General features: G+C 50.7%; 5 protein-coding genes across 8 annotated transcripts in view; all 5 read right to left on the bottom strand.

Moving 5' to 3' along the window:
• Positions 1–27,433, bottom strand: part of LOC149348566 (uncharacterized) — a 237,716-nt gene that overhangs the window by 122,908 nt on the left and 87,375 nt on the right. The window lies entirely within an intron of this gene.
• The window catches only part of LOC149348569 (uncharacterized), a 216,527-nt gene that overhangs the window by 155,768 nt on the left and 33,326 nt on the right, over positions 1–27,433 (bottom strand). The gene's annotated exons all lie outside the window — the stretch shown is intronic.
• LOC149348572 (uncharacterized) lies at positions 729–10,732 on the bottom strand. Its single transcript, XM_089586061.1, has 11 exons — positions 10,610–10,732; positions 9,585–9,688; positions 8,828–8,952; positions 7,876–7,988; positions 7,342–7,470; positions 7,064–7,163; positions 6,391–6,491; positions 5,642–5,791; positions 3,483–3,629; positions 2,028–2,861; positions 729–1,634 (listed from the first exon to the last, which is right to left on the bottom strand). Exons 1-11 carry the CDS (start codon positions 10,730–10,732, stop codon positions 729–731), a joined length of 2,832 nt encoding a protein of 943 aa, XP_089442187.1.
• Positions 13,053–17,318, bottom strand: LOC149348571 (uncharacterized). Its single transcript, XM_089588184.1, has 2 exons — positions 16,983–17,318; positions 13,053–15,649 (listed from the first exon to the last, which is right to left on the bottom strand). The coding sequence occupies exon 2, from the start codon at positions 15,357–15,359 to the stop codon at positions 14,085–14,087; it is 1,275 nt and encodes a 424-aa protein (XP_089444310.1). The 5' UTR covers positions 15,360–15,649; positions 16,983–17,318; the 3' UTR covers positions 13,053–14,084.
• On the bottom strand, positions 18,233–26,184 carry LOC149348570 (sodium- and chloride-dependent glycine transporter 1-like). The gene is made up of 7 exons (XM_089586059.1): positions 26,133–26,184; positions 25,655–25,775; positions 24,331–24,462; positions 22,148–22,323; positions 21,406–21,590; positions 20,587–20,716; positions 18,233–18,286 (listed from the first exon to the last, which is right to left on the bottom strand). Exons 1-7 carry the CDS (start codon positions 26,166–26,168, stop codon positions 18,233–18,235), a joined length of 834 nt encoding a protein of 277 aa, XP_089442185.1. The 5' UTR covers positions 26,169–26,184.

The following is a 27,433-nucleotide window of genomic DNA, read 5'->3' as shown; positions in this document are numbered from 1 at the left end:
GCGTTTCACCCCAGAAGATCCCAGCACCAGGCCGACGGAATTGTTGTACTCCTTATGAATGTTTATTGCTTGACGAAGCTCTCTACAGCATTTTAATAGCTTCGGTGGTCCGAGATGCAGCTAGTGGTTTCGAACTAAGATAAGCAGCGCCAAATGTAGGTCCCGTATGCGAGCACCATCCGCATTCCTGGCCTGCCCAGACACACATACTTGAAATGAGGTTTAGGATTTCCACATCAACAAACCACTGCTGAGTCAGTAACGCGTGTCATGTGCCCACCTTATGTGTATTCAAGTACAGCTGACCTTCGAAACCGGCATATAAACACCGACGAGAACCTTTATGTGCAACCTCGCTTTAAGCAACCGCAAAGTCTCGAACCAAGCAATATGATTGGCGCTCCGTAAAGAGCACTTGCATGCGTATCATATTTGGAGTTTATTGCACAGAAGGCAATTTGCATGAGACGCATGTTTAGAACAGACTAAAGCCTCAATCAAGTAGTGTGACTTCCATAATTTTTCTGTCCGGGGCTCTGCAGCAACATGTACTGATCTCAGGCCGTTTAGCAGCTCATCACACGAACAACAGAACAATGCAGAGTTCTCCACTACAGTACAATTCTCAAGCTTTAGGCTACCAGCATTAAACGCCACGTTGGGCTGCCACTCCCGCAGACCACGTCTTATGTAGCCGGCGTTCCCGGCATTGGGTGTTTTTCGAATGGTCATTTTGCCGCACGGCTTTGTCGTCCTTCCTTGTCCTTGTCCTTTTCACCATCGACGGATTTCCTCGATTCACGAGCAATGTTCCCAACACCGTCTGTATCTGCACGTTTGGAGTGCCTAGAGCGCGTCGACACAACCGTCGATGACTGTGGGCGCGTTTCTTTGGGAGCTTCTCCTGGCGCTCGCGCGCCGGAAGCGTGAAAAGCCAACTCTGCTTGGCTTCCGGAAGGCTTATTTCTAGAACTGTCCGGAATAGAAGGCACTGAAGATTTCTTCTGGTTGTGATGTTCCTGGACCGACCCGACGGCCGAGACCTTCCGTTTAGAGTCGTCAGCCTTCAACTTCCTTCTTGCTTGTCGTCTGCCGCGTTGCGAGGGTGCATTATCCTTGGCCTGAGGCTCAGCGGCCATCGCTTTCCCGGTATGCAGCGATGCATTGCTGCCCCTCATCACTCCAGAGATGCCACCACCTCCGGAAGTAGCGCCCTCTCGTTCAGGAATGCAGAGTCCCTGCTCAGGCCTTGTCTTGACAGCCGTCGTCTCTTGAGGACCGACCCCGGTTGAGGGCGCTCTCCGTAGGCTGTCGAGTGAAAACCAAGGTGAGGACGCTAAGATGCGCCCCTTCGGTGCAGCTTCGCTGGAGGTAACCTTTCCGGTCCGCTGCAACACTTTGGCGCGCTCCTCTGGTCTCAAGAGTAGGTTCCGCAGCACAGAGCGGAACGCTGTGGACTTGTCGATGGTGGACACTGAAGGAGCACGTACGATGACCGTGTGACGGGCAGAGTCGCTCTCCGGGCTGCCTACGGCCAGTACTCTGGCGTCGTCTTGTGATTCGGCGCGGACTGCATGTGGAGCTGAGGCCGCCTTCCTGTGCTTTCGGCGCTTCCGCCTTAGTACGACTCCTTCCTGCACAGGGTATCACGAGGAAAGCATTAAGATCAAACTTTTCCTTGCGAGGCAAGCCCCGACACATGCTCATTGATTATGAGGACAGCCTTGCGCAGTTTTTCCAGTGACATAAGTCGTAACAGAAGTCGGTTGTCCGACAGAGTCCACGAGAAGCATTGCTGTCTTGAGACCATAGCACACGTAATTAACCCATTTTCGCGCGACCGTAGTTGGTCTCGTAGTTGATTTGTTCTGGCAAGGGAAGCAAAAAATGAGTCCTTATTGATCGAAACTTGTCTATATTTAAGACAATAAATTACATGTGCGCTTCTTATACAACCTGAATGGGCCAAAGTTAGAGAACCATACTTAACATCAGGTTGCGACCAAAAGAATGAAAAGAAATTTTACCTTCAGCCGTTTTAACGCTTCCTTGGGCTCCTCCTGTAAACAGCCCGCAGTCTTCCCTGCGTCGGGCTTGGGAGGAAGATCCGCTGCAGCGGTAATGCCGTGTTCTACTGGAAGTAGCTCCTGCATGCCTGCCAGGTTTTTCACAGAAGCGCCGCTGCCTTGTGACACAGTTCCCGGCTTCCGTTCGGGCTTAACGGCAACATTCTTGAACAGGCTAGACTTATTCGACAGCTTGCTCTTGGAAACCGTTTTCTGGGCCCCACTGTCCTTGGAGTCTCGTTTAGCTTGGCCATTCTGCAATGCGACAGCAGCATCTTGCATTTTTCCTGATAGCGTGTCCTCTTGAAGCTTGTAAGCAATGTCTGCAGCAACCGGTGCCAGTTGAGGATCTGGCGCTGGTAAGGTTGCGATGTCCACCTGATTGTCGGCTGGACACGGCACTTCGGGTGTGTACGCGACCTCGACTAGCGATGTTCCCCGGTCTGAGCCTGTCTTGTGACGCCGATGGTCGGGAGGTTCGTTACCTGATGTTTCCACGGAGGCTGCCACGGGTCGGGAGCTCTTCGTTACCTCCGACGAGACGTCTTCTGCGATGGGCTCCTTGGGGCGCAACATGGACCGCCTGATGGAGCTCAGCCGTCGAGACACGTGGACAGTGCCAGAGTCGGGGACTCCGCTGGGGCCGGCATTGCCCGCCTGATTGCGTGGTGAGCCGAGGCTGCCCGAATCGGGGCTCGGAATCGTGTGGATGGCTACGAACAGATCAGGGCTGCCGAGAACCTCGCTACTCGACGAGGAACTCTCGCTCTTCTTCACTGCCACCCGACGGAGTACCTACAAACATTTTTATGTGATGACCAAAACCTCAGTTCAGATGGGTCCAAACAATTTTTTCTTTTCATCACTTAGAGAAACACCCTAAAAGCCATATTTTAGGCACTAGAAAAGCGAGGTACGAGAAAAAGCCTTGACAATCTGGACAAACACTTCTAGTCTGCATGTCTGCCATGTGCCTAGAGGCGCCGAGCGTTCAAAGTAAGCGCGGGAATTTCGAAATTTTCGAACATGTCTCTGATTTCCTATGGCCGTCGGAAATAGTTTATGCGAATGCAGGAAGCAGTTTAAAGCTCAGACTTTGCAACGGTGAGGAAGAATCGACCAATGATATTCACCATGTTCGCGCTGAGTCTCTCGGAACTTTAGTTTTCTCTAAAATATAAGTTTGAAATGTCCCTGATGAGTTAAGCGGTGTTCACTGCTTGAGCATAACAGACGGCGCTAGTTCCGTATGTTCAGGAAAGCTGGGCAGTGGCTTTTTGGGGCGTTAGCACGAGCTGTTCAGTTCTGATCGAAAGGACACGGAAGACCAACTCAAATCGGTCTGCGTCAATAGTGCAGAAATTTTATCCAGGATTTTTATAACATATAAGAGCTAAACATTGAAACGCGGAGCACCTTCGCCTTCGGCCGTTGTCCATCGGGGGGCTTCTGGCGGGCCTCGGTGTCCATTCCTTCCAGGACCATGAGCTGCCTGTACACCATGACCTGGTCCCAGGCGGCTGGAACCCACGCGGGCAGGGGGACCAGGCAGTCCCTCATATTCTGTCGATGGGGAGGGGGAAGGCGCTGTTTATCGCGATTGCTTCCATGGAGCTTTTGGTGGCAAAAGATTGACCTGCGATCCCTCCGTACGGAGATAGTGGGCACCACTCTTTTCCCACCGGATTCATCTTCCCTGTTTCTGGATCCTCACTAGAATGAAGCGTCCCCGATAGGATCCTAAACTTGTTAATGCGCGAAAAAACATGACACTTTTGTATTGTTTTGCACCTATAAATAGTATTCACTTCTTGACATAAAACTAATTCCCAACTTATGCAGTCATTTGTACAATCGCAGGCGAAATGGGCCTCGGTGCGGCCGTGTTTCGCGCATAAGCATGACATTTTTTTTCTTTAGGTACATATCACCGCTAGCTAATCTCTGCGGCTCGCGGTCACACTGCGCCAGACACGGATGCAGAAAAGAAATAACAAAAAGCGTGGAGGACGACGGCAACATGAGAGAGTGACCCTACATTCGCAGTTTGGATGGATCTTAGTTTGGCGGTCTGCTTATGTATGGCCCGTACAGTCAGCGCCAGGTTCGTGTACAAGTATTGAGTGGCTGAAATCTGCTAACAAGACGGCTGACTGCCGTGGCAGGTAATATCCATAGAAGCACCCGTGTTGACGGGAAAACTCCAGCTAAGCACCAGCAGAATTCCTGACAACCGCCCGCTGCTGCCTGTGTTCACGCCTTCCAGACTGCCGTGCATGGATTTAGCACTATCCGTAAGCATGACGACTGTTGCGGATAGGGCGGCCTTAGGGTAGACCGCTTTAGTGCTCGAAAGGCACCGGTTTGAAATATATCCACCGTTTTTTTTTTTTTTAGGAGCACTTATCTCCTCGGGGCAAGTGTTGGTCTTTATCAGGTGTGAAAAGCTTGAAACGGCGCATTCAGAGATAGCTTGACGTGAGAAAATGCTTCGACAAAATTTGTAGCCTGAACTGTTAAGAAATTCACTGTGGCACAATTTTATTTATTTGGCTCTGCAATAATTCTTCTCAGCAGTTTGTTATCATGTATTTCAGTTTGTTATCACATATTCGTGTATGCCCTAATCAAACGGATAAAATGGTTCAGTTGAGAAGAACTGCATTATGACGCATTAAAGAACAAAATGAACAGGGGGAGCTTTACTCTTCGGCAACGTTTCGAGCACAGGAGTTATCGCTTTCTAGACAAGTGCGGTCATTATAGCGCAGTATGTATTTCTTGCACGAAACGTGTTTTTTTCACTTCCTCTGAGTGAACTTTGTATATCTTGCATTACATTTGATATGTTAAGCTTGTAAACATTAGGTACCGCAGCTTCCTTGGATTTCAGGTCGTGAATGAAAGGCGTAATAGACCCGAGGAACCTCAAAAAAAAAAAAACATTGAGATGGGAGGCGACAAGACCGCATTGCTGAGATCCACTTTATCGTCCTCTGCAATTTTTAAGTTATTTTCAAGTATGTTATGCCTTAAGGAGGGCCTACAGCCATGTTCGCCTATGAGCGTAAAGTTTGACTCCTTTCATTACCGGAAAAGACAACGTGTGCTCTCCACTTGATTCGAGAGAGAAGCTGGTGGTAAGGAGTGATCAGGTTTCCATAGCTGCAAGCTACTCAATCATTCAACTCAGTAGCAGATGGCGTTCAAAGGACTGCCTCTAACCAATGGCGCCAACAAGTGCCATGACGTCGACGTGTTCATCGCAACCAGTTGGAAGGTACCATTGATTGAAGAGGCATTTAAAGTGCATTCACCGCCTCATTCTTGAATTGTAAACGTCAAAGAAAAACACAGACAAAGCATGCAGGGTTTATTAAAGTGTATTCAGAATTACTCTCTAAAAGCGCTAAGGATGAGATAGCGAGCAAACAGACAACAAACGCTGTACTGGTCTTGTCACATGCTCAAAAGTTATCGTCCAGCGAAGCGCCCAATTGCATACATTTGTACGAAATTTGGTTTTCTACATCGGGAGCTCTCTCAGCTAATCGCGATTCAGTTACTTCACTCACCAGACCAGTTTCGTTCATGAAGACAATGGCAAACACCGGGATGCAACTGAGCTGCACGAGATACAGCCACACCGTGACAGCGTAGGTCCACATAGGGTACTGGAAGCTGGCTCCCTTGTACCCAAAGGTTGCCTCCAAGAAAAAGATGCACTGCAAAGGAAGAACAATGACCCCTAAGGAGATGCCAAATTTGACGCAGTAGTAAGCGCTCGGGCCTTAAGCCTTCCTCACAGCGACCAATTTATTCTCTAATATCGCAGTCAAAACTGTGATGCTCCACACCATATTCGAATCTTTTACTTGACCCAAAAAGTCCCTATGTCTGTCCTTTTTCCTTACAGTTGCTTTTGAAATAAAGCAATAACAAAGAACGAAAATTTTGAGTCCTAAAATTTTCCGGGAACCTATGATTTTCCGCCAAATTTCGCTCCTAAAATTTCCTGAAAAAGATGACAACCTCTGAAGGGAACATCATTGCTAAAATGGCACGCTGCGCCACCGGCCGGGAGTGAACATTAAACACGAATATGCCTAAATGAGAATGATAATGGAGTAAACTGCCTTCCAGCGCAGGTCACCTTTACAAACAGGAATGCACTAGAAGACAGTTTACTACCTTGTTACTCCTTTCGGCTTGGAGTGCAATATCAGCTGAGTTGCGAATGCGTCCCCAGCACGCACGCCTCTTGAGCATCCAGTGGGTGAAAATGGCTGCTAATGGAGGAAAGACTGGCTTCACGGCCACTCACAATTACGGTGATCGGAATGACCGACGTCCAGCACAACTTCACGAAGAAGCTGCATTCGCGGCCGGTCATAATTTGGGAGATAATATTGAGCCTGTGTAGGCCTGCGAGACAAGAACACAAGTTATTGGAGAAGGACAGGTCTTCGACCAACATCAGCCGCGTGGCATGCGTAGTCGAGAAAAAGTCAATGAAAAGAATAGATCCTTCACTTCTATAATACGCGTCACTTTGTTACAGCCTCAGCATGGCGGGACTTTTATGGATTGAACCCAGCATATAAAATTGTTGCTGGCCAAACTGAATAAAGTGACAACAGGTGTTGTTTCGTCGGCCTACAATTTTATTCAGGAAATGTTTAAATTTAAAACCGACTAGAACGAATATGTACAGTGCTTTGGCCTATAAACCCATAACCTTTCTACCATGCTTGCCTGCAGCAAACTAGAACGCCATAATCGGCGGTCATTGTTTTCAATTGTGAACGGCTTACTTCCTACTGAGATAAGTTGCCTAAAGTGCGTAAAATGACACTCGTTGACACTCGAAGTGCCAGCATACGTACGGCAATGCGCAATGTTAAGAATCTGGCCCTCACACGCCCTTCGTTAAACACGTGATCTTTTCACGGTAAGAACAGGAAATATATAGGCTGTCCTGGATAGAAGCGACGCACCGCAGAACTGCAGCACCACGAGAGACTCCAATGGCAGCACCAAGAAGCGCAGGTCCCGGTCCTGGTTGTGGACGAAAATGGACGCCATTGTGGCGCCACCCTGAGGCCAGTGGAGGAACACAAAAAGGAAACAAGTTGCAGCGTATCGTCTACTGGCGTAGACGAAATATGCTGAAAGTGTGCCTGTCTAACGTCATGACGCGTGCGACTGTTTCCACGAACAACAGTCACCAGCCCCTTCAAGGAACAACGAGGAAAACTGTGGTGTGTTCACTCACGGGGCTGCAGACCACGGTGGTGGCGGTGACGAGCAGGGCGCAGAGGAAGAAGTGCACCAGGGTCCAGTTGGCCAACACCAGAGGGTGCGAGGCGGCCAGCAGCTCCAGAAGGATGTCCGGCACCATCAGCTGTATATACAATGCGGGGAGACGAAAAGAAGGTCTAAAACGCCCTGGAATGCTAATTTCGATGGAATCCATGTTAGAGTGTCGGGTACATCACGCGCGACCACAAAAATGGTTTGTACAGTTATATTAACCTAATCAAGGCTATAAACATAATAAACCTAATCAAGTCACGAAACCTAATCAAGGCTTTTATCGCTGCGTTTCGATGTAGGAGAAACCTAATAACGCTGTGCCACGTCAGTGCACGTTAAGGGATCCTAGCTAGCCGACATTAATCAAAAGCCCTTCGCAGCAGAGTCCATGATAACTCACGTACAGCTTTAATAATTTAAACCCCAGATTTAAAGAAAGCTACTTCTAATCCATGACAAAAGAGTAACACGGTCAAAGGAATCGCGCACTCACAAACTTTGGGAGCACCGTGGAGACGATCCACATGGAGTGGACGTGTCCCCAGAACTGCTGCCACGGCACCGTACTCATGGCCTGGGGCACGATGCTCGCCGAGGGGTCGGACTCTGCACCGGTGGGTAGGGCGGAATGATTGTTACAGATTCACATTTTATAGCAGCGTGAGTAGAAGGGCCTTGGGGATCAGCAAGCAAAGCAGGTGTATCTTATTATAAACATTTGTTCTGCACGGTATCCATTGACCACGCTTTAAGCTTCCATCGAGCGACGATAAAGCGGATGCACGGTCAATGGACGTGCTTTCTTCTGCTGTGTAGGCTGTACTTCCCAGAAATCGTTCAGTGCAACGAGGCGGCGATGCACATCGTTTGATTAACTAATTACCGGAAGAAAATGGGCCTTCCCTACTATATCTCTCACAACAGAAGGTAAGAACCACAATTAATCATTTTTGTTAAATAATTTTCGTTTATCATTTTTGTTAAAGCAAACGACCGCTTTTTGTGTTCCTTTTCTGGGAGTTTGAGGGGATTCTGAGAACCCCAGATGATCAGCAGAAGTGCGAAGGTCGTCCCTATAGCGACCTCTAAGCATCAGTTTAGCAGTAGAAGAAGTGGCTTATTAAACCACCAATGAATTTTTTTAGTGCTTCCCAGTACTATGTATTCCGAGATTGCGAAGCTAGGTTATAAAATACACTATATGCACCTTTATATATTTCACGTAATTTAGCGCCAACAAGCTTGCGGTGTAGAAGAAAGATGCAGACATTCATCTCTACATAAGGTACAACACAAACATTGTATTTCGACAAAGTTGGGTACTTTACTTTCAGTGCACTATGTACTGTGACTCGAAGTACCGCAATATTCATACCTTAGTTTATTCTCCACATAAGAATTTAATTTATAGATATATAGATAGAAAATATGCCGAAAACGCGCACCCGGGTCGACGAGCATGCGGATGTCGACGCCGATGCTGGAGGAGAGGTGTCCCAGGAACATGAAGGTGATCACCGTTCGCAGACCCTTGCTCGCTGTGTCGGCCGCCAGCACAAAGATAACATCCCTGAAAAGGGCCAAATCGACAGGAGATGATTGAACCACTGCTAACGATGGAACAATATTCGAGCAACCCTTTCTTGGTTCGCTTATTTTCGGCCATTGTCAAACGCTGGTCCGCCGACTGACCGACGGCGCCGTTAAGACGCGATTGGAGGTATTCAAGCCGCTAATGAGCAGCAGTAACTGGGTCAGTAGTCTTTGCTAGCAACCGTTACATCAACCATTCTCGGTCTACCTAGGACCGCTTTACCGAGAAGAGTAATCAACTGCCAGTTTTTGTTCACTTACATAGCGGCCGGTGAACATCTGGCGAAGGCTGTCCGTCATTTTGAGTGCGTTACACCCGCAAACTGGTGAGAATCAAATTGTGTTGAATGTCACGCATTGTAATGTTTAGCAATCTTTAACGCTCGAATAGGCTTCATTCTTTTTATGTCCGATTTCGTTTGCTCGTACCAGAACCGTTCACATAACGCGCGTATTGTAAGTGTTTCCGGTAAACGGAATAAATGACACAAAATGCAAACAGTGTATGAATAATTCGACAACAAGCAATTATTTTGGTCAAGGTCCAACTGCTTATAGCGAGATTCCGGAGAGATGTGAGTTGCATAAAGCCACATGGAAGCTCCTCACTCGTGGTAGTCGTTCCTGAAGTTATTGAGCTTCGCGACGCCAAGGTAGACAGATCCGGTGACACCCACGCTCTCAAGGCATACGTAGAGGGCGTTGGACCACATCTGGCGGGTGGAGCGAGCGATAGTTGTGGCATACAAAGCTCACACTGCAATGTTTATCGACAGGTACAAATGCGCTCACTTGCGACCAATATGTAGGAAAAAGCAAGCTGGGGTCACAACAAGGAAGATGCTGTCGAAGCTTCTTTCATAAAGCTTTGGGAGTTTGAACGGTGGAGAAAATTGATAGTTGTAGCTCTCTGTCGAGAAGGTATAGCCTTCTTCATTGAGCATCCTGCCGCATTCAGGTGTTACTGAGCGCAGATCGCACCACAGTCGCCTCCAGTGCGTTGTGGAGTATACTATGACTGTACGACCGACGACCAAAGTCTCCATGACGCCCGAAAAGCGCTTTTGGCACGTAGGTGCCATGTATTTTAGGGACAAGCTCATTTCAGTGCCAAACTTCCCAGCCCGCATATCCGACCTTTATCTCCGTAAGTGTGTTCTGCACCTATTGGCTAATCATGGGTATCGGCTTCTGGTGAGGATCATGTGTTACGGAGACCGTCGTCTCCGATAGTTGGTAAGGAAACAAACGCAGGTTGATGACATCCTACTCGAAATCAAGAGGAAGAAATGGGCTTGGGCAGTGCTTTTAATTCGGAGGCAAGATAACCTCGGGTTCTTACGGGTAACGGAGTGGATTCGAAGAGAAGGCAAACGTAGCAGGGGGCGGCAGAAAGTTAGGAGGGCGGATGAGATTAAGAAGTTTGCGCGGACACGGTGGCTGCAGCTGGCACAAGACAGGGTTAATTGGAGAGACATGGGAGAAGCCTTTGCCCTGCAGTGGGCGTAGTCCTGATGATGATGATGATAGTGATGATCATCCTACTGTTGTAAACTGCTACACTAGTCCAAATAGTTGGGCTATGAAATCGAAGGCCACTAGTAGTACACCTCGTACGCTGCTCCAGTACTGACCTCTACGTTGACCACGCTTCCCCAGTCGGCGTAGAACAGCATGCCGAGGCCACCAAGGCCACCGGGCAGGGCAGCTCCGCGCACCAGGAGCAGTGCGGTTGTCACCACGTGCAGGAGGACCATAGCGTATAAGAACTGCGGAAAAGGGGCCATGCCAGGTGTGAGGCAGTAAAGTTTCAGGTTCTTCTACTCTCCTTGCACCAGAGGTGCCCCGCTAGAGACGGTTTGTTCCAACTTGAAGACTTGAAGACACAGGGATAACAAAAAGGAATACTTGAAGATTTATATACAGCTATTTACATTGCATATACAAGTTTAGGCACTCGAGACATTAAGCAGCAAAAGAAAAACAACAAAAAGGGTGGAACTGGCTAATACTAGGGGAGGCCCCTACTCGGCGTTGCCGAAGATGCGTAGCATCTCACCTTAGCGCAGAACCTCGCTTCCAGCTCCGGGGCCCGGTTTTAAAGACCTAAAGGCCCGGCTCATATTTGGTGGCTTCCAATCATGTTACGATGTTCACATGATTGGTTTATCGAGAGCCTGGCCAGCCCTCCAGCTTCCGTAGGGCAAAACGCCCTTTCCACAAACACAAACGCACGGTCGTGCCAGTACGTGAAGAGAACATTCCCTCCACCACAAAATAAAAATAAAACAAACACAAATACACATCCGTGCCAGCACGTGTGCGAATCGGTACCGCGGGTGGGGGGACACCCGTATACTTGCCGGTGCGTTCGCGAGCGGCCGCGTTCCAAGAAAGGAGACGCTTCGCTTTGAGCACCCCCAGCCGCGTTCCGATGACCCCGCGTACACTAACGATCCCTTACACGCCCTTCCCAAGATTCTACAAAGGGCTAAAATGCCACTTTTAGAATTAAAACAAAGGGATCGGTACGGGTCACAAAACCACCCTGTGGGTGACATGCCGCCGCTACACCAGCACTGGCACCAACAAAACCAAAAACAAAAAATGCACACGGGCAACAACACAACATTAAGGAAAATGCTTAAGGCACCAAGAAAACATAGGCAAATTGCACACTAAAATACACACAGTGGCGTGCCTGCCGTGCGCCGTAACACAGCGTCCAAGTTGGTGCGTTGCACCCAGTTCGCCAACTCCAAGAACACACCCTCGTCCTGCTCGCGAACGAGCGCACGCACACACACACACACTCGCAACTGGAGCGTTCAGTAGTACTGACATGCGGTCCGTAAGCGGCCACGTGAGCCTCCTTGGTCGCACCGAGCGTCCCTGTCTGCCTTCGAGCCCACACGTGTCTCGCTCGACACGATTAACGCCTAATGGCCGCTACGCTCATTAGACTTGTGCCACAGCGGGGCGATAACTAAAAAGTTGCTGCCCTCCAGGATCGAAAACAACGTCCTGATCCTCGAGAAGTCCAAATACTTCAGCACGCGACACACTTGAGGGAAAGCTTTCTCCGACGCGGCGGTTCGAAACGCGTACTGCGTGAGGAACATAGTCCCTGTCCAGCCTAATCATATCAGTGCGACCACTTTTGCCACACGTGATTTGGCGTTCTGCAGCACGGGACGTACTGTTACCCGCGCCGACTTCCGCCGTGAAAGACACGCACCTGCCTCCAGCTACTCTGCCTCGCTTGGAGCCATTTGTCCCGTTCCTGCACGGGCAAACCTTGACGTTGCCGTTCCCTGCTTGATAGACGCTGGCCGGCTTCGTGGCATCGTCTGCTGCACGAGCTGACTCGCCGTCGCTTGACCCGAGCTTGCCTTGCGGCAAGTCGCCACTCATTTCCGGGTACTCAAATGATCTGACCGGACACACATCGGGTGCGTTCCACAACTGTGCGGCGCTCTGCCCGGTCGGCCCAGCAGGCCCACCTCCGCTCTCTGCCTCGGATGAAGGGCTCTTGCCACCAGTAACGCTACGGGGCACTTCATGCCCTATGGCCGACACAGTGTGCGTTTGCAGCAACGCCAGATTTTCACCTGTTACTAGCTCCGCGTCAGAGGTCACAATCTTAGTCATAGAGCCTGCGGGAATTCCACCGCTGTCCTGTTTGTTATCGGACACCTTGGTCTCAATTGGCCCTAGATCATGAGAATTGGGCAGCTCCTGTTCTTTGCTAGCCGCCCGCGGTGGCGGAAAAGCTGTGATATTTCCGCGTCTTTCAGGAATCCTGTTTTCACTTCCTGAACCTTTTGCGGCCTTTCCTAACAAAGATGCGTTCCCGCATACCGGCTGATTGCTTTCAGCGTCCTCACTGCTGTTTCCCTGACCTGTGCATGACAAGTATAATCCTTTGAGTAAAGATTCACACAGGTTCTTTCGTCTTCCTTATTGCACCAGCGGTGCCCCCGCCAGAGACGGGTTGGTTTCAACTCGAAGACTGAAGCTCTTCGCACCAGCGGTGCCCCGTCAGAGACGGTCTCTCGATGATTCGAGACGCAGGGATGAAAAAGGCAATGACTGGAGATTTATATACAAATATGTACAATAGATACAAGTTAAGACACTTGAGACAAATTAACGGCACAAGACAAACAACAAAAAGGGCGGAACTGGCTAATACTAGGGGAGGCCCCTGCTCGGCGTTGCCGAAGATGCGTTGCATCTGACCTTAGCGCAGAACCCCGCTTCCAGCTCCGGGGCCCGGTTTTAAAGCCCTAAAGGCCCGGCCCACATTTCGCGGCTTCCAATCATGTTGTGCTGTTAACATCATTGGTTCTTCAAGGGCATGGCCAGCCCTCCGGCTTCAACAAGGTAAAGCACTCTCTCCACCACAAAATAAAAACAAACACAAATAGACATTCGTGCCAGCACGTGCGCGAATCGGTACCGCGGGGCGGGTGGACACCCGTACTTCCTGGCGCGTTCGCGAGCGGCCGCGTTCCGAGAAGGGGACGCTTCGCTTTGAGCGCTCCCAGCCACGTTCCTATGACCCCCGCGAACGCTACCGATACCTTACACGCCCTTCCCAAGATTCTACAAAGGGCTCAAATGCCACTTTTAGAATTACAAACAAAAGGGATCGGTGTCTGACACGAAACTACCCTTCGGGTGACATAACATAAACAAAACGTACACATTCAAATGCGCGTTTCACACCTGTAAAACCAGCGCATTCACCGAAGTCCAAGCTGTCGCGCTGCGACCAGTTGCACGAACAAAACCAAAAACAACAAAATGCACACGGGCACCAACACAACATCACGCAAAATGCACACTTAAATACACACAGTGGCATGCCTGCCGTGCGCCGTAACACAGCGTCCAAGTTGGTGCGTTGCACCCAGTTCGCCTGCATGCAGGCCGTCGTCCTGCTCGCGAATGAGCACACAGACACAGACACTCGCGACTGGAGCGTTCACAGCACTCGCCCAATGCCCAAGTGAGCATCCTTAGTCGCACCGAGCGTCCCTGTGTACATTCGAGCCACCACGTGTTGTCAGTAACACAATTAACGCCTAAACGGTAACTCACTCATTAGGCTGGCGCCACAACGGGGCGCGAACTGAAAAGATGGTGCCCTCCAGGATCAAAAACGTCCCGGTTCTCGATGGGTCTAAACCCCTGACCACACAACGCACCTAAGGGCACGCTCTCTCCGGCGCGCCAGCACGGGCCGCGCCCTGCGCAAGGGGCATATCTTCTCCTCAATCTAACCGTACCAGTGAGGCCGGCTTTACTACACTTGATCTGGCGTACTGCAGTACGGAACGAACTGTTCCACGCGCCGACTTTCAAGGTGAAAGCCACGCACCTGCCTCCTGCCACTCCACCTCGCCCGGGGCCATCTGCACCTTTACTGCACGAGCAAACTTCGAAACCGCCGCTCCGTGCCTGATCGGCGCTTGCCGGCTTCGTGGCATAGTCTGAGGCTGCATGAGCTCTCTCGCAGTGGCTTGATCCGAATTTGTTTTGTGGCAACTCGCCACGCATCTCCTTGTCCTCCAAGGACCTGGTGGGACACACGTCGAGTGCGTTCAACAAATGCGTGGCGCTCGGTCCCGTCGGCCCATCAGGCCAACCTTCGTTCTTTGCCTCGGATGGAACGCTCCTGCCACTATCAACACTATGGGGCACTTCATACCCTATGCCTGACACAGTGTGCGGTTGCGGCGACGCCAGACTTCCTCCTTTCACTCGCTCGCCGATCTGACGTCTGTCCTCACCGACCGTTTCCTGCTGCACGAAATGCTCTTTTTCACAGCTTGCTTGGGACTGCGTTTTCGGAATTGTCAGAGTGACTTCCAACAATCCTGAACTCGCGTCCGCGTCCCTGGTCTCATTAGGGGTTGAGCTAACTTGTGCAGCTGGATCGTCGGAGTGCGCGTTCACCGCCTCGACTACCGCGACGCTGCGTTCCGTCACGATACTTTCAACTGCGATTCTAGCTTCGCAGAAATCTGGCTCACTTTGTACTTTTGCCCGGCTGTTTTCTTGACCTGTGCTTGACAAGCATAACGCTTTACCTTCCAGCACAGGTGGCCTCTCCTCTCGCGACTCGGAGTAGTTGTCCCTCGCTAGTTCACTAGCGCTCTTAGACTCCTTGAGCTCAGCGAGCTCCAGCGCTAGCTGCTGGCGCTTTGCTTCTAATTCCTCCAAGACGCACTTAACATCCCGAGGTTTCTCTTCGCACAGCGGCGCCTTTCCTCCATTAACTTTCGCAAGTTCGGCCTGAAAGTACGCTAAACGCGCCTTCGCTAATTCAACTCGGTACTTCACATCAAGTGAGGGCAGGCTTGGATAGCTCTCCATACCGCCTTCCGTACCCCTCAGATGTCCTATCGGCTCGAACACAGGGACGTGAACAATGCGACCAAGGAAACTCACGGTTTCGATGCGTCGATCTGCATTGCCAGCTCCTTGGCGTCGGGGTCCACCGCCACTTTCCCCGGACGCTGCGATGAGCTGTCGCACGCCGCTGGTCCGCCGCCGTGTCTCCGCAGGTCCGTTCACGAACGCTGACCTGTCGCCTTGTCGTCACCTTTCTCCCTGCCTGGTCTTCTTCCTGCGCCGTCTTCCGATGGCCGCAGGATCCTCGTCGACTGCGCCAGTAAATTTTCACACAGGTTCTTTCGTCTTCCTTATTGCACCAGCGGTGCCCCCGCCAGAGACGGGTTGGTTTCAACTCGAAGACTGAAGCTCTTCGCACCAGCGGTGCCCCGTCAGAGACGGTCTCTCGATGATTCGAGACGCAGGGATGAAAAAGGCAATGACTGGAGATTTATATACAAATATGTACAATAGATACAAGTTAAGACACTTGAGACAAATTAACGGCACAAGACAAACAACAAAAAGGGCGGAACTGGCTAATACTAGGGGAGGCCCCTGCTCGGCGTTGCCGAAGATGCGTTGCATCTGACCTTAGCGCAGAACCCCGCTTCCAGCTCCGGGGCCCGGTTTTAAAGCCCTAAAGGCCCGGCCCACATTTCGCGGCTTCCAATCATGTTGTGCTGTTAACATCATTGGTTCTTCAAGGGCATGGCCAGCCCTCCGGCTTCAACAAGGTAAAGCACTCTCTCCACCACAAAATAAAAACAAACACAAATAGACATTCGTGCCAGCACGTGCGCGAATCGGTACCGCGGGGCGGGTGGACACCCGTACTTCCTGGCGCGTTCGCGAGCGGCCGCGTTCCGAGAAGGGGACGCTTCGCTTTGAGCGCTCCCAGCCACGTTCCGATGACCCCCGCGAACGCTACCGAACCCTTACACGCCCTTCCCAAGATTCTACAAAGGGCTCAAATGCCACTTTTAGAATTATAACAAAGGGATCGGTACGGGTCACAAAACCACCCTGTGGGTGACATGCCGCAGCTACACCAACACTGGCACAAACACAAATAGACATTCGTGCCAGCACGTGCGCGAATCGGTACCGCGGGGCGGGTGGACACCCGTACTTCCTGGCGCGTTCGCGAGCGGCCGCGTTCCGAGAAGGGGACGCTTCGCTTTGAGCGCTCCCAGCCACGTTCCTATGACCCCCGCGAACGCTACCGATACCTTACACTTTGTCTTCCAGCACAGTCGGCCTCACCTCTCGGGACTCGGAGCAGTTCTCCCTGGCTGACTGACTGGCTCTTCTACTCTCCTTGATCTGAGAGATCTCGAGCTCTACCTGCTGGCGTCTTGCTGCTATAACCTTCAAGACATAATTAACATCCTGAGGTTCTTCCTCGGGAAGCAGCGCCTTTCCGCCATTCACTTTTGCAAGCTCAGCCTGATAATAAGCTAAGCGCGCCTTCGCCAATTCCACTCGATACCTCACATCGAGTGAGGGCCGGCATGGATAACTCTCCATACCGCCTTCCGTACCCCTCAGCTGTCCTACCGGCTCGAACACAGGGACGTGAACAATGCTACCAAGGAAACTCACGGTTTCGATGCGTCGATCCGCATTGCCAGCTCCTTGGCGTCGGAGTCCACCGCCACTTTTCCCGGACGCTGCGATGAGCTGTCGCACGCCGCTGGTCCGCCGCCGGTGACCGTCAAGTTATCGACGCGCTGCTTTTCTGGACCGTATGCAGTCCCGCGTCGCTGGACTACTGTCGTGGTCCTTGCATCCTTGCCGCTGTCTCTCCGCAGGTCCTTTCTCGAACGCTGCTGTTGCCTGACCGTCGCCTTTCTCCCTGCCTTCAAGTCTTCTTCCTGCGCCGTCTTCCGATGGCCGCAGGATCCTGTCGACTGCGCCAGTAAATTTCCACAGGTTCTTCTACTCTCCTTGCACCAGAGGTGCCCCGCCAGAGACGGTTTGTTCCAACTTGAAGACTTGAAGACACAGGGATAACAAAAATGAATACTTGAAGATTTATATACAGCTATTTACATTGCATATACAAGTTTAGGCACTCGAGACATTAAGCAGCAAAAGAAAAACAACAAAAAGGGTGGAACTGGCTAATACTAGGGGAGGCCCCTACTCGGCGTTGCCGAAGATGCGTAGCATCTCACCTTAGCGCAGAACCTCGCTTCCAGCTCCGGGGCCCGGTTTTAAAGACCTAAAGGCCCGGCTCATATTTGGTGGCTTCCAATCATGTTACGATGTTCACATGATTGGTTTATCGAGAGCCTGGCCAGCCCTCCAGCTTCCGTAGGGCAAAACGCCCTTTCCACAAACACAAACGCACGGTCGTGCCAGTACGTGAAGAGAACATTCCCTCCACCACAAAATAAAAATAAAACAAACACAAATACACATCCGTGCCAGCACGTGTGCGAATCGGTACCGCGGGTGGGGGGACACCCGTATACTTGCCGGCGCGTTCGCGAGCGGCCGCGTTCCAAGAAAGGAGACGCTTCGCTTTGAGCACCCCCAGCCGCGTTCCGATGACCCCGCGTACACTAACGATCCCTTACAGAGGCATTTCAGAAAGTGCAGTCGTCCACACACCTATCCAGAGGGTTCGAACGGCGCATCGGGGAGCACACTGCCGCCAATTACGAGCGACCTAGAGCTCGACTCAAGACCTTATCGGGCATGGAATACCATGAATAGTGTTTTAACTCCCGCTAAAAGTATTTGGACAACTGTACATCATCTGTATATAGCTGGTGCGCTAAGAATTCGGACATATTTAATGCATTTAGTATATGGTCTGCTGCTTTCCCTGTGTATGTATATTTTGTCTATTCCTCTGCGGACGGGCACTTAACCTGGATAACAACAAAGTCCCCAGAAACCTGGATAACTCATTTGGGTAATTTATAAGCACTCATGGGCTTATACGCGCACAGATTGCACATGGTCACCATTTTTTCCGTATTTGTCAAATGTGTCCATGCTGCTTCCACCCCTCTACTTCTATCAGGAGACTTTTTAATCCCGTGAAAGGGGATAGGAATGATGCAGCATTTTTTTCACTCAACTGAGCGGTTAAACCCTCCACTCTCCCCTAAAACCCATCCAGTGCATCTAATAAAGCTTTTACTACCACCACGCAGTTTATTCTGGGAGCTAATAAGGCTCCTGCCCCACCGCAGTTCCAGCAGGCTGTTTTTTTTTCCAAACATGGCACAGTAGATACGTGTATGGCCCCGTACGCAGAAGGATATGATATTCACTCTCTCAGGGTGAATTTGGGGATAGCTTTGATAGAGTATATGGGATTTTATAGCAGCTCCCGCAAGGAGAGTGCAAAAAAGAAGTGAAGGAAAGCCTCTTTTCTGGCAACGTTCGCTGCGTAAACATGGCAACACATATGCGCAACACGTGCGAATTCTACACAGTGGTGTGAACCAGCCGTGGCATATAAAACATGCGTGTTTTCTTTTCGTTTGCAATGTGCAGACTGATTACTATTTAACGCACTTCTGAGATGGAATAAATGCGATAGAGGGAATCAAACAATAACAAGGCAGCGTACGTTCAACGACCAAGTTGCGCCGTGAAGGCGTTAGCTATTGGCGTGGTGAAGAAGAGAATTCAATACTTCGTGAACCCTTGTTGCTCCACCGCTGTGAACAAACTTAGGAAAACACCCGTCAGGGTGTTGAATGGCATCCCCGACATTTCCGCTGTGTAATGCGAGAATGACCGACAGGTGTTTCATAGCAGAGACTAGTGTTTCAGTTTGTATCATACATGCTCTCTTCACTGGCACAGTGCGTGTCACATCCCTAAGCTGTCACTCTAGTGGTGTCAGTGCATCCGGAGGACTCAGACGGACGCGTTGCAATGTTTCGTTCGAGTACAGCATGCACGACTTCATTGCATGTGGAGCAGTCAGTACAACCTGTTGTTACGCCGATGCCAACGCCTAACAGCTGTCACTGTAAAAGCCGGTATGCTACAGTATGTCAAAGCTGTTTTAAGACAACAATTGGCCGAATCAGCCCGGCGCTTTAGTGCCCCTCTGTTACTCGTTCCAATCACATCTCTCCTTCAGTCCTCTGCGGTGACTCAGTGGTTATGGTGCTCGGCTGCAGCTGCTGACCTTAAATATGCGGGTTCGATCCCGGCCTCGGCGGTCCAATTTGGATGGAGGCAAAATGCTAGACGCCTGTGTACTGTGCGATATCAGTGCACGTTAAAGGACCCCAGGTGGTCGAAATTTCCGGAGCCCTCCACTACGCCGTCCCTAATAGCCCTAGTTCTTATGGGACGTTGAGCCCCCATGAACCATCTAACCAAACCACATCTCTTCTTCACACCTCCCTGACACGAGCGGAGGAAGTCGCAATAGCTCTCGCTGCCGCCGATCCAAAATCGAAAACGGTTATCACAGACTCTCGCCGGGCCTGTGAACATTATCTTGCAGGCGAAATATCACCTCTGGCCTCGCGAATTCTAAGACGCGCTCTCGCCGATAACTCGCACAAAAGTGATCAGGGCTCCTGGCCACCAGGGTCTACGAGGCAATGAGGCCGCTGATGCGGCCGCCCGAGCGCTCACACACCGGGCTCCTCATCCTAGCTCTCATGGCTCAGAAGCTCATAAACCACTTCTGCGGTTCCGCGAAATCCTAATTTATTATTGCGACAGCCACCGTCTCTACCCGGCACCTGCCAAGGGGCTGAGTAAGGCGGAGGAGCGAACTCTGCGGCGCCTGCAGACAGGAACCCTTCTCTGTCCTGCAATAGCAAAACACTTCGATCCGAACACAGATGGGCGCTGCCCGCACTGTGGAGAGATCTGCGATATCTTTCACATGGTGTGGGCATGTACTCAGAATCCTCACCTTCCCCCCTCCCCCACCCCCACCCGAGAGGCATGGGAGACTGCCCTCCTGAACTGCTCCACACTGGAGTCCCAAAGGGCTCTGGTCAAGCGGGCGCGAGACGGGGCCTCGTCATGCGGTGTCCCGGACTAAGGATACCGACCATGCAGCAGGGTTATTTATTTATTTTTTTTAAACCCTCAAGCTCTCTTTGATTAAAGTTTTTCACCACCACGACCACCGCAGCTTCTTTCTTTTACTCAACCCCCCCCCCCCGCACTCCTTCCCCCCCCCCCCCCCTCTCAAGCCCGTCTTCCTCCTTACCCGCCTGGCGCTGGTGAGTCCGTGTCGAGCGAGGGCGAACACCAGCACCCAGGCGGCGGCCAGCGAGAGCAGTGGCTGCGCCCGGATCTCGTCCAAGGAGCCGCCGTCCCAGGGGACTCCGGCAAGACGCCTGCGGGGGTACACGGAGGGATCACTTATCAGCAGCGTGGTTAACAAACGCTCATGCAGAAAGCATAATAAACACAAAGAGGACCCCCTCTGTTGCAGCGAAACAACAGGACTCGTCCCATCTACTTTTCATATTATGTCACGACGGCATGCACAGCATAGTGCGCCGATAGCGCAACTTCGAACCCTCGCAATGGCGATATTCCAGAGTTTCGTAAATATCATCATTATAGCCTCCAGCCGACACGACCTCTACTGCAGGGTAAAGCCCTCTGACGCTGGCATTCAATAAACCCTATCCTGCGCCAGCCGCAAGTACCTTATCCCCGCAGATTTATTTACTGCAACTGGCCACCTGCCGCTCTGGCCGTGCTGTTGCACTTGGTTTCCCTTGAAATCCCCCGTTGCCCAAGAGGGCATCGGTTGCCTCTTATTTAGTTTACATACCGAGCTGATGTACATTTCCTCTTATTGATTTCAGCTATCATTATCGTGTGAACACAGCGTCTTCCAATTGCATTCCTTACTAAGAACATTTGTAGCCCAGGAAGTTAACTTATCGCACAACTCTCGTCATGTGGGTCACCGCACAGCGTGCATGATAAGCCGGTCTGCTGCGTTCAGTGACGTAAACCGGCGTAGTGAAATAGTGCAAGCCTTTGATAAAGATGGCCGATATATTCCACTCACGACTGCGGCTGGTGTACAGGGTCATAGACGCCCGGTATGCAGCCAGCGGCTTCGTGGTGGTAGTCTCTGGCGGGCACCGCGACCACCAGGCCACCATCGTCTCCACCGGAGGTGGGCAGTCCCTGGTCGAGCTGTTCCCCACGGAATGACTCCGCCAGCCGGGTGCGCACGTTACTGCACAACGGCTGCAGTGCGGAGGGGGCGCAGGAAAGAAGAGCTATAGCGCCCCAGCGTAACAGGGAGACTATAAACACGTAGTTGTGGTCCGCGTGTACGCATCGTGTCACGTGGCACCTTCATTAATATCCTTTCATTTACTACACTCTGCCTCTGCTACTCTCTTGCACGCTGACAGAGGAGACGAGAACAGCTAACAGTTAACTTTGGTCCTGAGCTCGCGATGAGACGAGTTATGTAGTTAGTAAGCAGTACTAGCAAACCAAGCAGTAATTGTAATAGTAGTTGTAATGTTAGGAGCAGCAGTAGCAGTAGCACGGGGTCTTGACTGTGTGTATGAGGAGAGGTGCAGTATTGTGTCTGAAAGACCGAATGAGCACCCTCAATGGTAAAGGAAATGTAATATTCGAAGGGAAGAGGGCAACAGGTAGGCGAACGAGCCAACTGCACCACCCGACGACTGCTGTCGTACCCGGGCGTTAAGTGGATCGGGAACTTTCGACAAAGACTGTCACGTCGTCTTTACCCAAAGAAGAGCAGGGTAACGCGCACAGAGGAAGCTCACCGCCGTGGCGACGTAGCATGCCCGGTCGCTGGCCACCAGTTCCCCGGGGGGGCAGCCGCCGCTCCACGAGAGGAGGTTGCGCAGCGAGGACACCAGGTGGAGCAGGTGCTGGGACAGCGTCACCGAGTCGCCCAGGATGTGCACCACCGCGCACAGGCTCATGGTGTAGCCCAGGCCTGGGAGCAGGCACCCAAATCATCATATTAATTCAGTTTTTAGAATGTTCATTTCGCAGTAGCTTAGCTTAAGTCAAATTACAATCAAGCGTTAGCCCATTTACAGGCGCTCTTTCTATTTATTTGTTATTTTTCAAGGACCCCCTGCAGAAAAGGGACACTATTGCTGAGGAATGTTTAACAGAAACACTCAAAACAAGCTTATCCCACCCAATGCGGCCAATATTGTGAACGCCGATAAGATTATCCGCTTTCCAAAGGGCGCAGTGCGGACGCGTCGTTCAGCAGTCCTCTGGGATCTGCCGCATACCGGCTGGAACCGCGCGTTATGTCACTCAGGTCGGGGTGCCGCACGGAACTTTCTATGGCTTCTACGACGCGGCGAGGTCCAGCGGGCCTCTACTTCACCAGCCTCAGTTGGATTATGAAGAAGAGCTAGTGAGCGCGAAGGGAAGTGCAGATGGCAAGAGAAGTGCCTTTTCATCCGCCATTTTGGTCTGATATGACAGGTATTGATAATACGGGAGACATTGTTTTGAACAAAAGTAAAATGACGAAACAAGCAGAGCGGAAAAGGAGCGATAAACCAGCATGAATCGCATCAAGCGTGGCAGAAGAAGGAGCGTAGGCGTAGCACTACAGAAATTTCCCAGAAAAATGAACATGAAAACATGAAAGGTCACTTTATGTAAAGTATACTACAACGACATATTTGAATATAAGAAAGATGAACTCCGAAGTCGTTGAAAATTGATGGATGCGGTTGGGATGCCAAATGCGTCGTTAGGAATTAAATGTGCGGAAAACACATAGTTTGCAGAGGACTTAAGGAACTTTCAACTCTGAATTGCATCCTTGAGAGACAAAGCGGGAAGGTGCAAAATATAAATTCTGTGTGTAGTACGTGAACGATGTTAGCATTTTCGTGGTCAGCATGCCCCGTAAAGGAGTGGTAGAAAATAAGCTTAGTGGCGCAGCGGTGACTTGTGCCACTACGCGCCAAACACAATGTGATATTGGGTAGATATTGGTTAGTTACGGATCTTAACATTAAAGGCCAATTGAAGAGTTTAAAACATGTTGCCTACAACGCATTCAATCATCTAGGATGTAGAAGAGGGGCATGCAAGCTGGGTAGTTTGTGGATGCTCAACTTGTGAACAGGAGTACACTGCGCTAAAATATACACATCCGGCCCACTTTTTCCGCTATGCGTGCCTTTTAGCACAGTACCCCCATTTCCGAAAAGGGTAAGTAGAGTAGCAAAAGAAGGTCAGTGTAATACCCAACTATTCTTGACAAAGCATTTTTTTTCAACGGGAAAGAGGTTATGAAAGCAATTTTTTCATATACTATAAGATTTCACTATCGTAATCAGTATACACGTAAACATACTTGCATTTTTTTTCGATAGTCGGAATCGTTCCCCATCAACTGGTTCAGCATGGCAGCCTTAACTGCTCCATGCCAGCGGTGGAAAAACTACAAAGATTTTGCTACGCATCGGAAGAATGGACTTCTCGACATTATTATCGACATTTTCATAAGAGTACCTTACAATTTTCCCATATTCAAAATCTTTGTCCAGAAATATCAGATGTAAAAGTATGTCCGTGCCCTCCAAGTTGTTTATCAGCACCAGGAGCTTATTGCCGAGCAAAAACTGGATGAAAATCTACGCATTTTCAAAAAATCTTACATAAATAATGAAGTTGGTTAGGCTGACAGTACGGCCATTAAGTTGAAATGCCTAATACTGAAAGCACATCTACGCCTGTCTGCCTTAGGCACGCAACCCGCTGATTTAGATTCTAGATAAGTTAATACTCCGAAAAGGGGCGCAAGTAGTCAGAGAAAGAAAAAAAGCACTGAACACAAACAGCGCCGCTCTGTTCTATGAGCTTTTATTTTTGTTAAGAGCTTTGTGGCGCTGTTCTGGACATTAATTAATTAGGAGCAACCAACTATTAGGCGCCGTAGTATTAGGCGTCGTTGGCGACGACGAACCTATGAAGAGTGGAACTGCGCCGAAGATGCCTCGGTTTCCGTCTTCGGAGAACTGGGCCAGGCTGCTCTCGAGGTGCATGACGGGCATCGCCACGGCGACCAGCAGCGCCAGGTAGGCCAGCATGAACGGAACTGCAACAGAACCATATATGCATATCTGCACGCCTCTCAGTGGTCGATGAGCTCGAAACTGAAGAACACGTCACAAGGACGAGGGCAGAGGTGAGAAGAAGTGGGTTCTCACAATGCACGACTAATACCGAAGAGACGGCAACGGTCCTGAGATCAGCATTTACAGCATCTAAAGCTTTCATTGGGCTATGATTATTCTCAGTTCAAAGTGCGAGCCCCTTTTTTGGTGTTTCGTACTCACGAGATCCCTTTAATTACCAAAGCATGAAGTCATGCCAACATACCCAGTAGCATGGCAGTCGCAAATTATTCACAGCTGGGGCCTAGTATGAAATCTTTCTTCTTGGTTAAGGTTGAGGTGCGACGTGAGAGAATTAAGGTGGCTCTTTAGTGGCCATGCCCCAATGCCGTTTTTGAAAGAGAACCTCCTCGTCAGGGCGAACATTTTTCTAACTCCACAGCAAAAGGCAAAGCTCTATTGCAGCTATCAAGGAGTGATCAGAGCGAACGCGCTAATCTTACTACCGAAAAGAACCATGTTGATATACCACACTCAAGCGCGGTTTCGATCCCGGCCGCGGCGGCCGAATTTCGATGGAGGCGAAATTCTAGAGGCCCGTGCAGTGTGCGATGTCAGTGCACGTTAAAGAACCCCAGGTGGTCGAAAGTTCCGCAGCCCTTCACTACGGCGTCCCTCATAGCCTGAATTGCTTCGGGACGTTAAACCCCAATCAACCAAACCAAACGATACTCAGAAATTCGGGACAAGCGTATGGTTCAGCGGGAAGCGGTTCGTGAACGCTATTTTTTGATATCTCGTTATATTCCACAGTAACAATCAATATATCCGCATATCTCCCCCTCAGCAAGCATGCCTTTGTTTGCGACTAACGTTTCTGCTATCGTCAAAAACGTTCCCATTGGTTTTCTAGGGCAGTCTTAATTACTCGATGCAAGCGATGGGATAACTTTAACAAGACTTGCTATGAATCGAAAAAAAATGGACCATTACCTTGAATATTTCCGTAACAACTTTACAAAATTCCACATGTCTCAACTATAACTGATGCCGAAAAATCCTGGACATGAGACCACAATGCTTCAAAGGTCCTACAACTCACAGGCCCCTTCCATGGTCGCTGAAAGCATCCCTAACGGCCTCTGGTCAAAAGATGGACACGCGAGCACCGACCTCCTCCGTGGGCGATGGACATCTCGGGAAAGCGGGTGGCGTTGGCGCTGCCGGCCGTCATGATGAACAGCGTGGCCAGCTTGTGCGCCCGGCTCTGGAAGCCCGCCTGTGTGGTCGTCTCCTGCGCACACAAGGGATGCGTGCACCCTTGTACCTTACATGTCACACAGTGCTCAGCACAGAACGGCCATTGCATGACCACACATCTTGAGCGCTGCTGCACGGTAGCCACTAGGTTGTACGAGTGTTCAAGGGCGAGGGGTGAAAAGGAGTACCTTGCATTTCTGTTGGTTACCTACAAGCAACTTTTTAAGCGCCGGTACTGACCGGTTTCACAGCGATCGTACTTTATTCTGGGTTTTCCGCTGGAACCTGAGCAGCGGAGGCAGATTTCGCTGTCCATCGAAATCCTTAAGAACCACAAAAGCTCCAGCACATTTTGGAGATATTCCGGTTCTCCCGCATAGGTTAGGCCTACCTCGCTTGACGTGCTTTCCTCCTCGCTTTCCGTCATGGTGGCAGCACGCCAGGTAGGACCAGGGAAAGGCGGGACACTCCGGGGCCGGGAGATCCAGACTTAAGCTCTCCGATGGAAGTACCCAGCAATACTGGCAAATGCTGCGAAGTTCTATGCAGCGGGAGATCGGAGAACAGCGGACAGCGCGTGCAACGTGGCCCGTGACTCTTCTTCTTCTGACTCGTTTTCTGCTCTACGCGCTATTCTTCGCTTACGTTTCCTATGGCGCGTGCACGGCGGTGGTAGTGGTGGTATAAATGTACAGGCCGGGTCAGCCTACAGAGTTCTGTCCGCAACTGCTCTACCTCAGTCACTGATTTGAACGATTGCCTCTCTGCCACTGTTCCATGAGGCCAGCGTCCTCCGGAATCTACAACCGGGATTTAGACACTGATTGCAGCTCAGATCGGAAGCCTTCAGGGGATATGATGTGACAGACGTCGTCCAACGAAACGTTATATCTCAAGTTGCCCAGTGATGTTTTACGCTCGTCACAAAAACGCGGGGACGCTAAAAGAAAATAGCTCGCATTACCCATAAGAGCGCAAGCGACGCACATATGCGAGGTGGCGCGGTTTATGATGTGCATCCGTACCAACGTATAGGAGGAGTTCGTGGTCAGGCGATACGCGAGTAGCTCTGTCACGTGAGGAGCCTCGTGTAACGCAAGAGAAGGGCACATGCAGTGAACTGCAGAAAAGTGACGTACCGCTTGCGTAGTTCTTGTCCTTAGGGGAGGTTGATATTACCAGGCGCACAGTACACGTTCAGTTCTTGAGCTAGCATATTTACGCAGGAAACCACTCGCTGGTTCTTCATTTCAAGGCTACGGTGCCTCCATGCAGAATCCCGCTATTGACAGTCTTAAACTGCTATATTGGTTTTTGAGGAAAGGAAATGGCGCAGTATCTGTCTCGCATATCTCGGTGGACACCTGAACCGCGACATAAGGGAAAGGAGGAAGGTGGGAGTGAAAGAAGAAAGTGAGAAAAAGGTACCGTAATGGAGGTCTCCGGAATAATTTCGACCACCTGGGGATCTTTAACGAGCCCTGACATCGCACCGCACACGGGCGCCTCTTACGTTTCGCCTCCATCGAAATGTAACTTTGAGTTCGGTTGGATCACTCCACTCGCTCACCAAATTTTACACCGCAGTACTCGCGACGGCGATCCAACTCATCGCTCAATCATATGGGTCCCCGGCCACCAAGTCATGCCAGGTAACGAAGCCGCCCATGAGGCAGCCCGCGCACTCACTCA

Source organism: Amblyomma mixtum, chromosome 4, assembly GCF_055824585.1.
Source record: "Amblyomma mixtum isolate Tamu chromosome 4, ASM5582458v1, whole genome shotgun sequence".
In the NCBI taxonomy this organism is placed as follows: Eukaryota; Metazoa; Arthropoda; class Arachnida; order Ixodida; family Ixodidae; genus Amblyomma; species Amblyomma mixtum.
This window is presented reverse-complemented; position numbering and strand designations above follow the sequence as displayed.

What these genes read in the sequence shown, in the direction of transcription:
- LOC149348572 (XM_089586061.1), bottom strand. Translation starts at nt 10,732, where the DNA reads ATGGTCCTCCTGCACGTGGTGACAACCGCACTGCTCCTGGTGCGCGGA. An exon ending in CCACGGTGCTCCCAAAGTTT is followed by an intron (nt 7,471 to 7,875) that starts GTGAGTGCGCGA and finishes TTGTATATACAG; the next exon opens with CTGATGGTGCCGGACATCCT. An exon ending in GACAACGGCCGAAGGCGAAG is followed by an intron (nt 2,862 to 3,482) that starts GTGCTCCGCGTT and finishes AAATGTTTGTAG; the next exon opens with GTACTCCGTCGGGTGGCAGT.
- LOC149348571 (XM_089588184.1), bottom strand. Translation starts at nt 15,359, where the DNA reads ATGGAGAGCTATCCAAGCCTGCCCTCACTTGATGTGAAGTACCGAGTT.
- LOC149348570 (XM_089586059.1), bottom strand. Translation starts at nt 26,168, where the DNA reads ATGACGGAAAGCGAGGAGGAAAGCACGTCAAGCGAG. An exon ending in AGGAAAGCACGTCAAGCGAG is followed by an intron (nt 25,776 to 26,132) that starts GTAGGCCTAACC and finishes TTGTGTGCGCAG; the next exon opens with GAGACGACCACACAGGCGGG. An exon ending in GTCCATCGCCCACGGAGGAG is followed by an intron (nt 24,463 to 25,654) that starts GTCGGTGCTCGC and finishes GTTCTGTTGCAG; the next exon opens with TTCCGTTCATGCTGGCCTAC.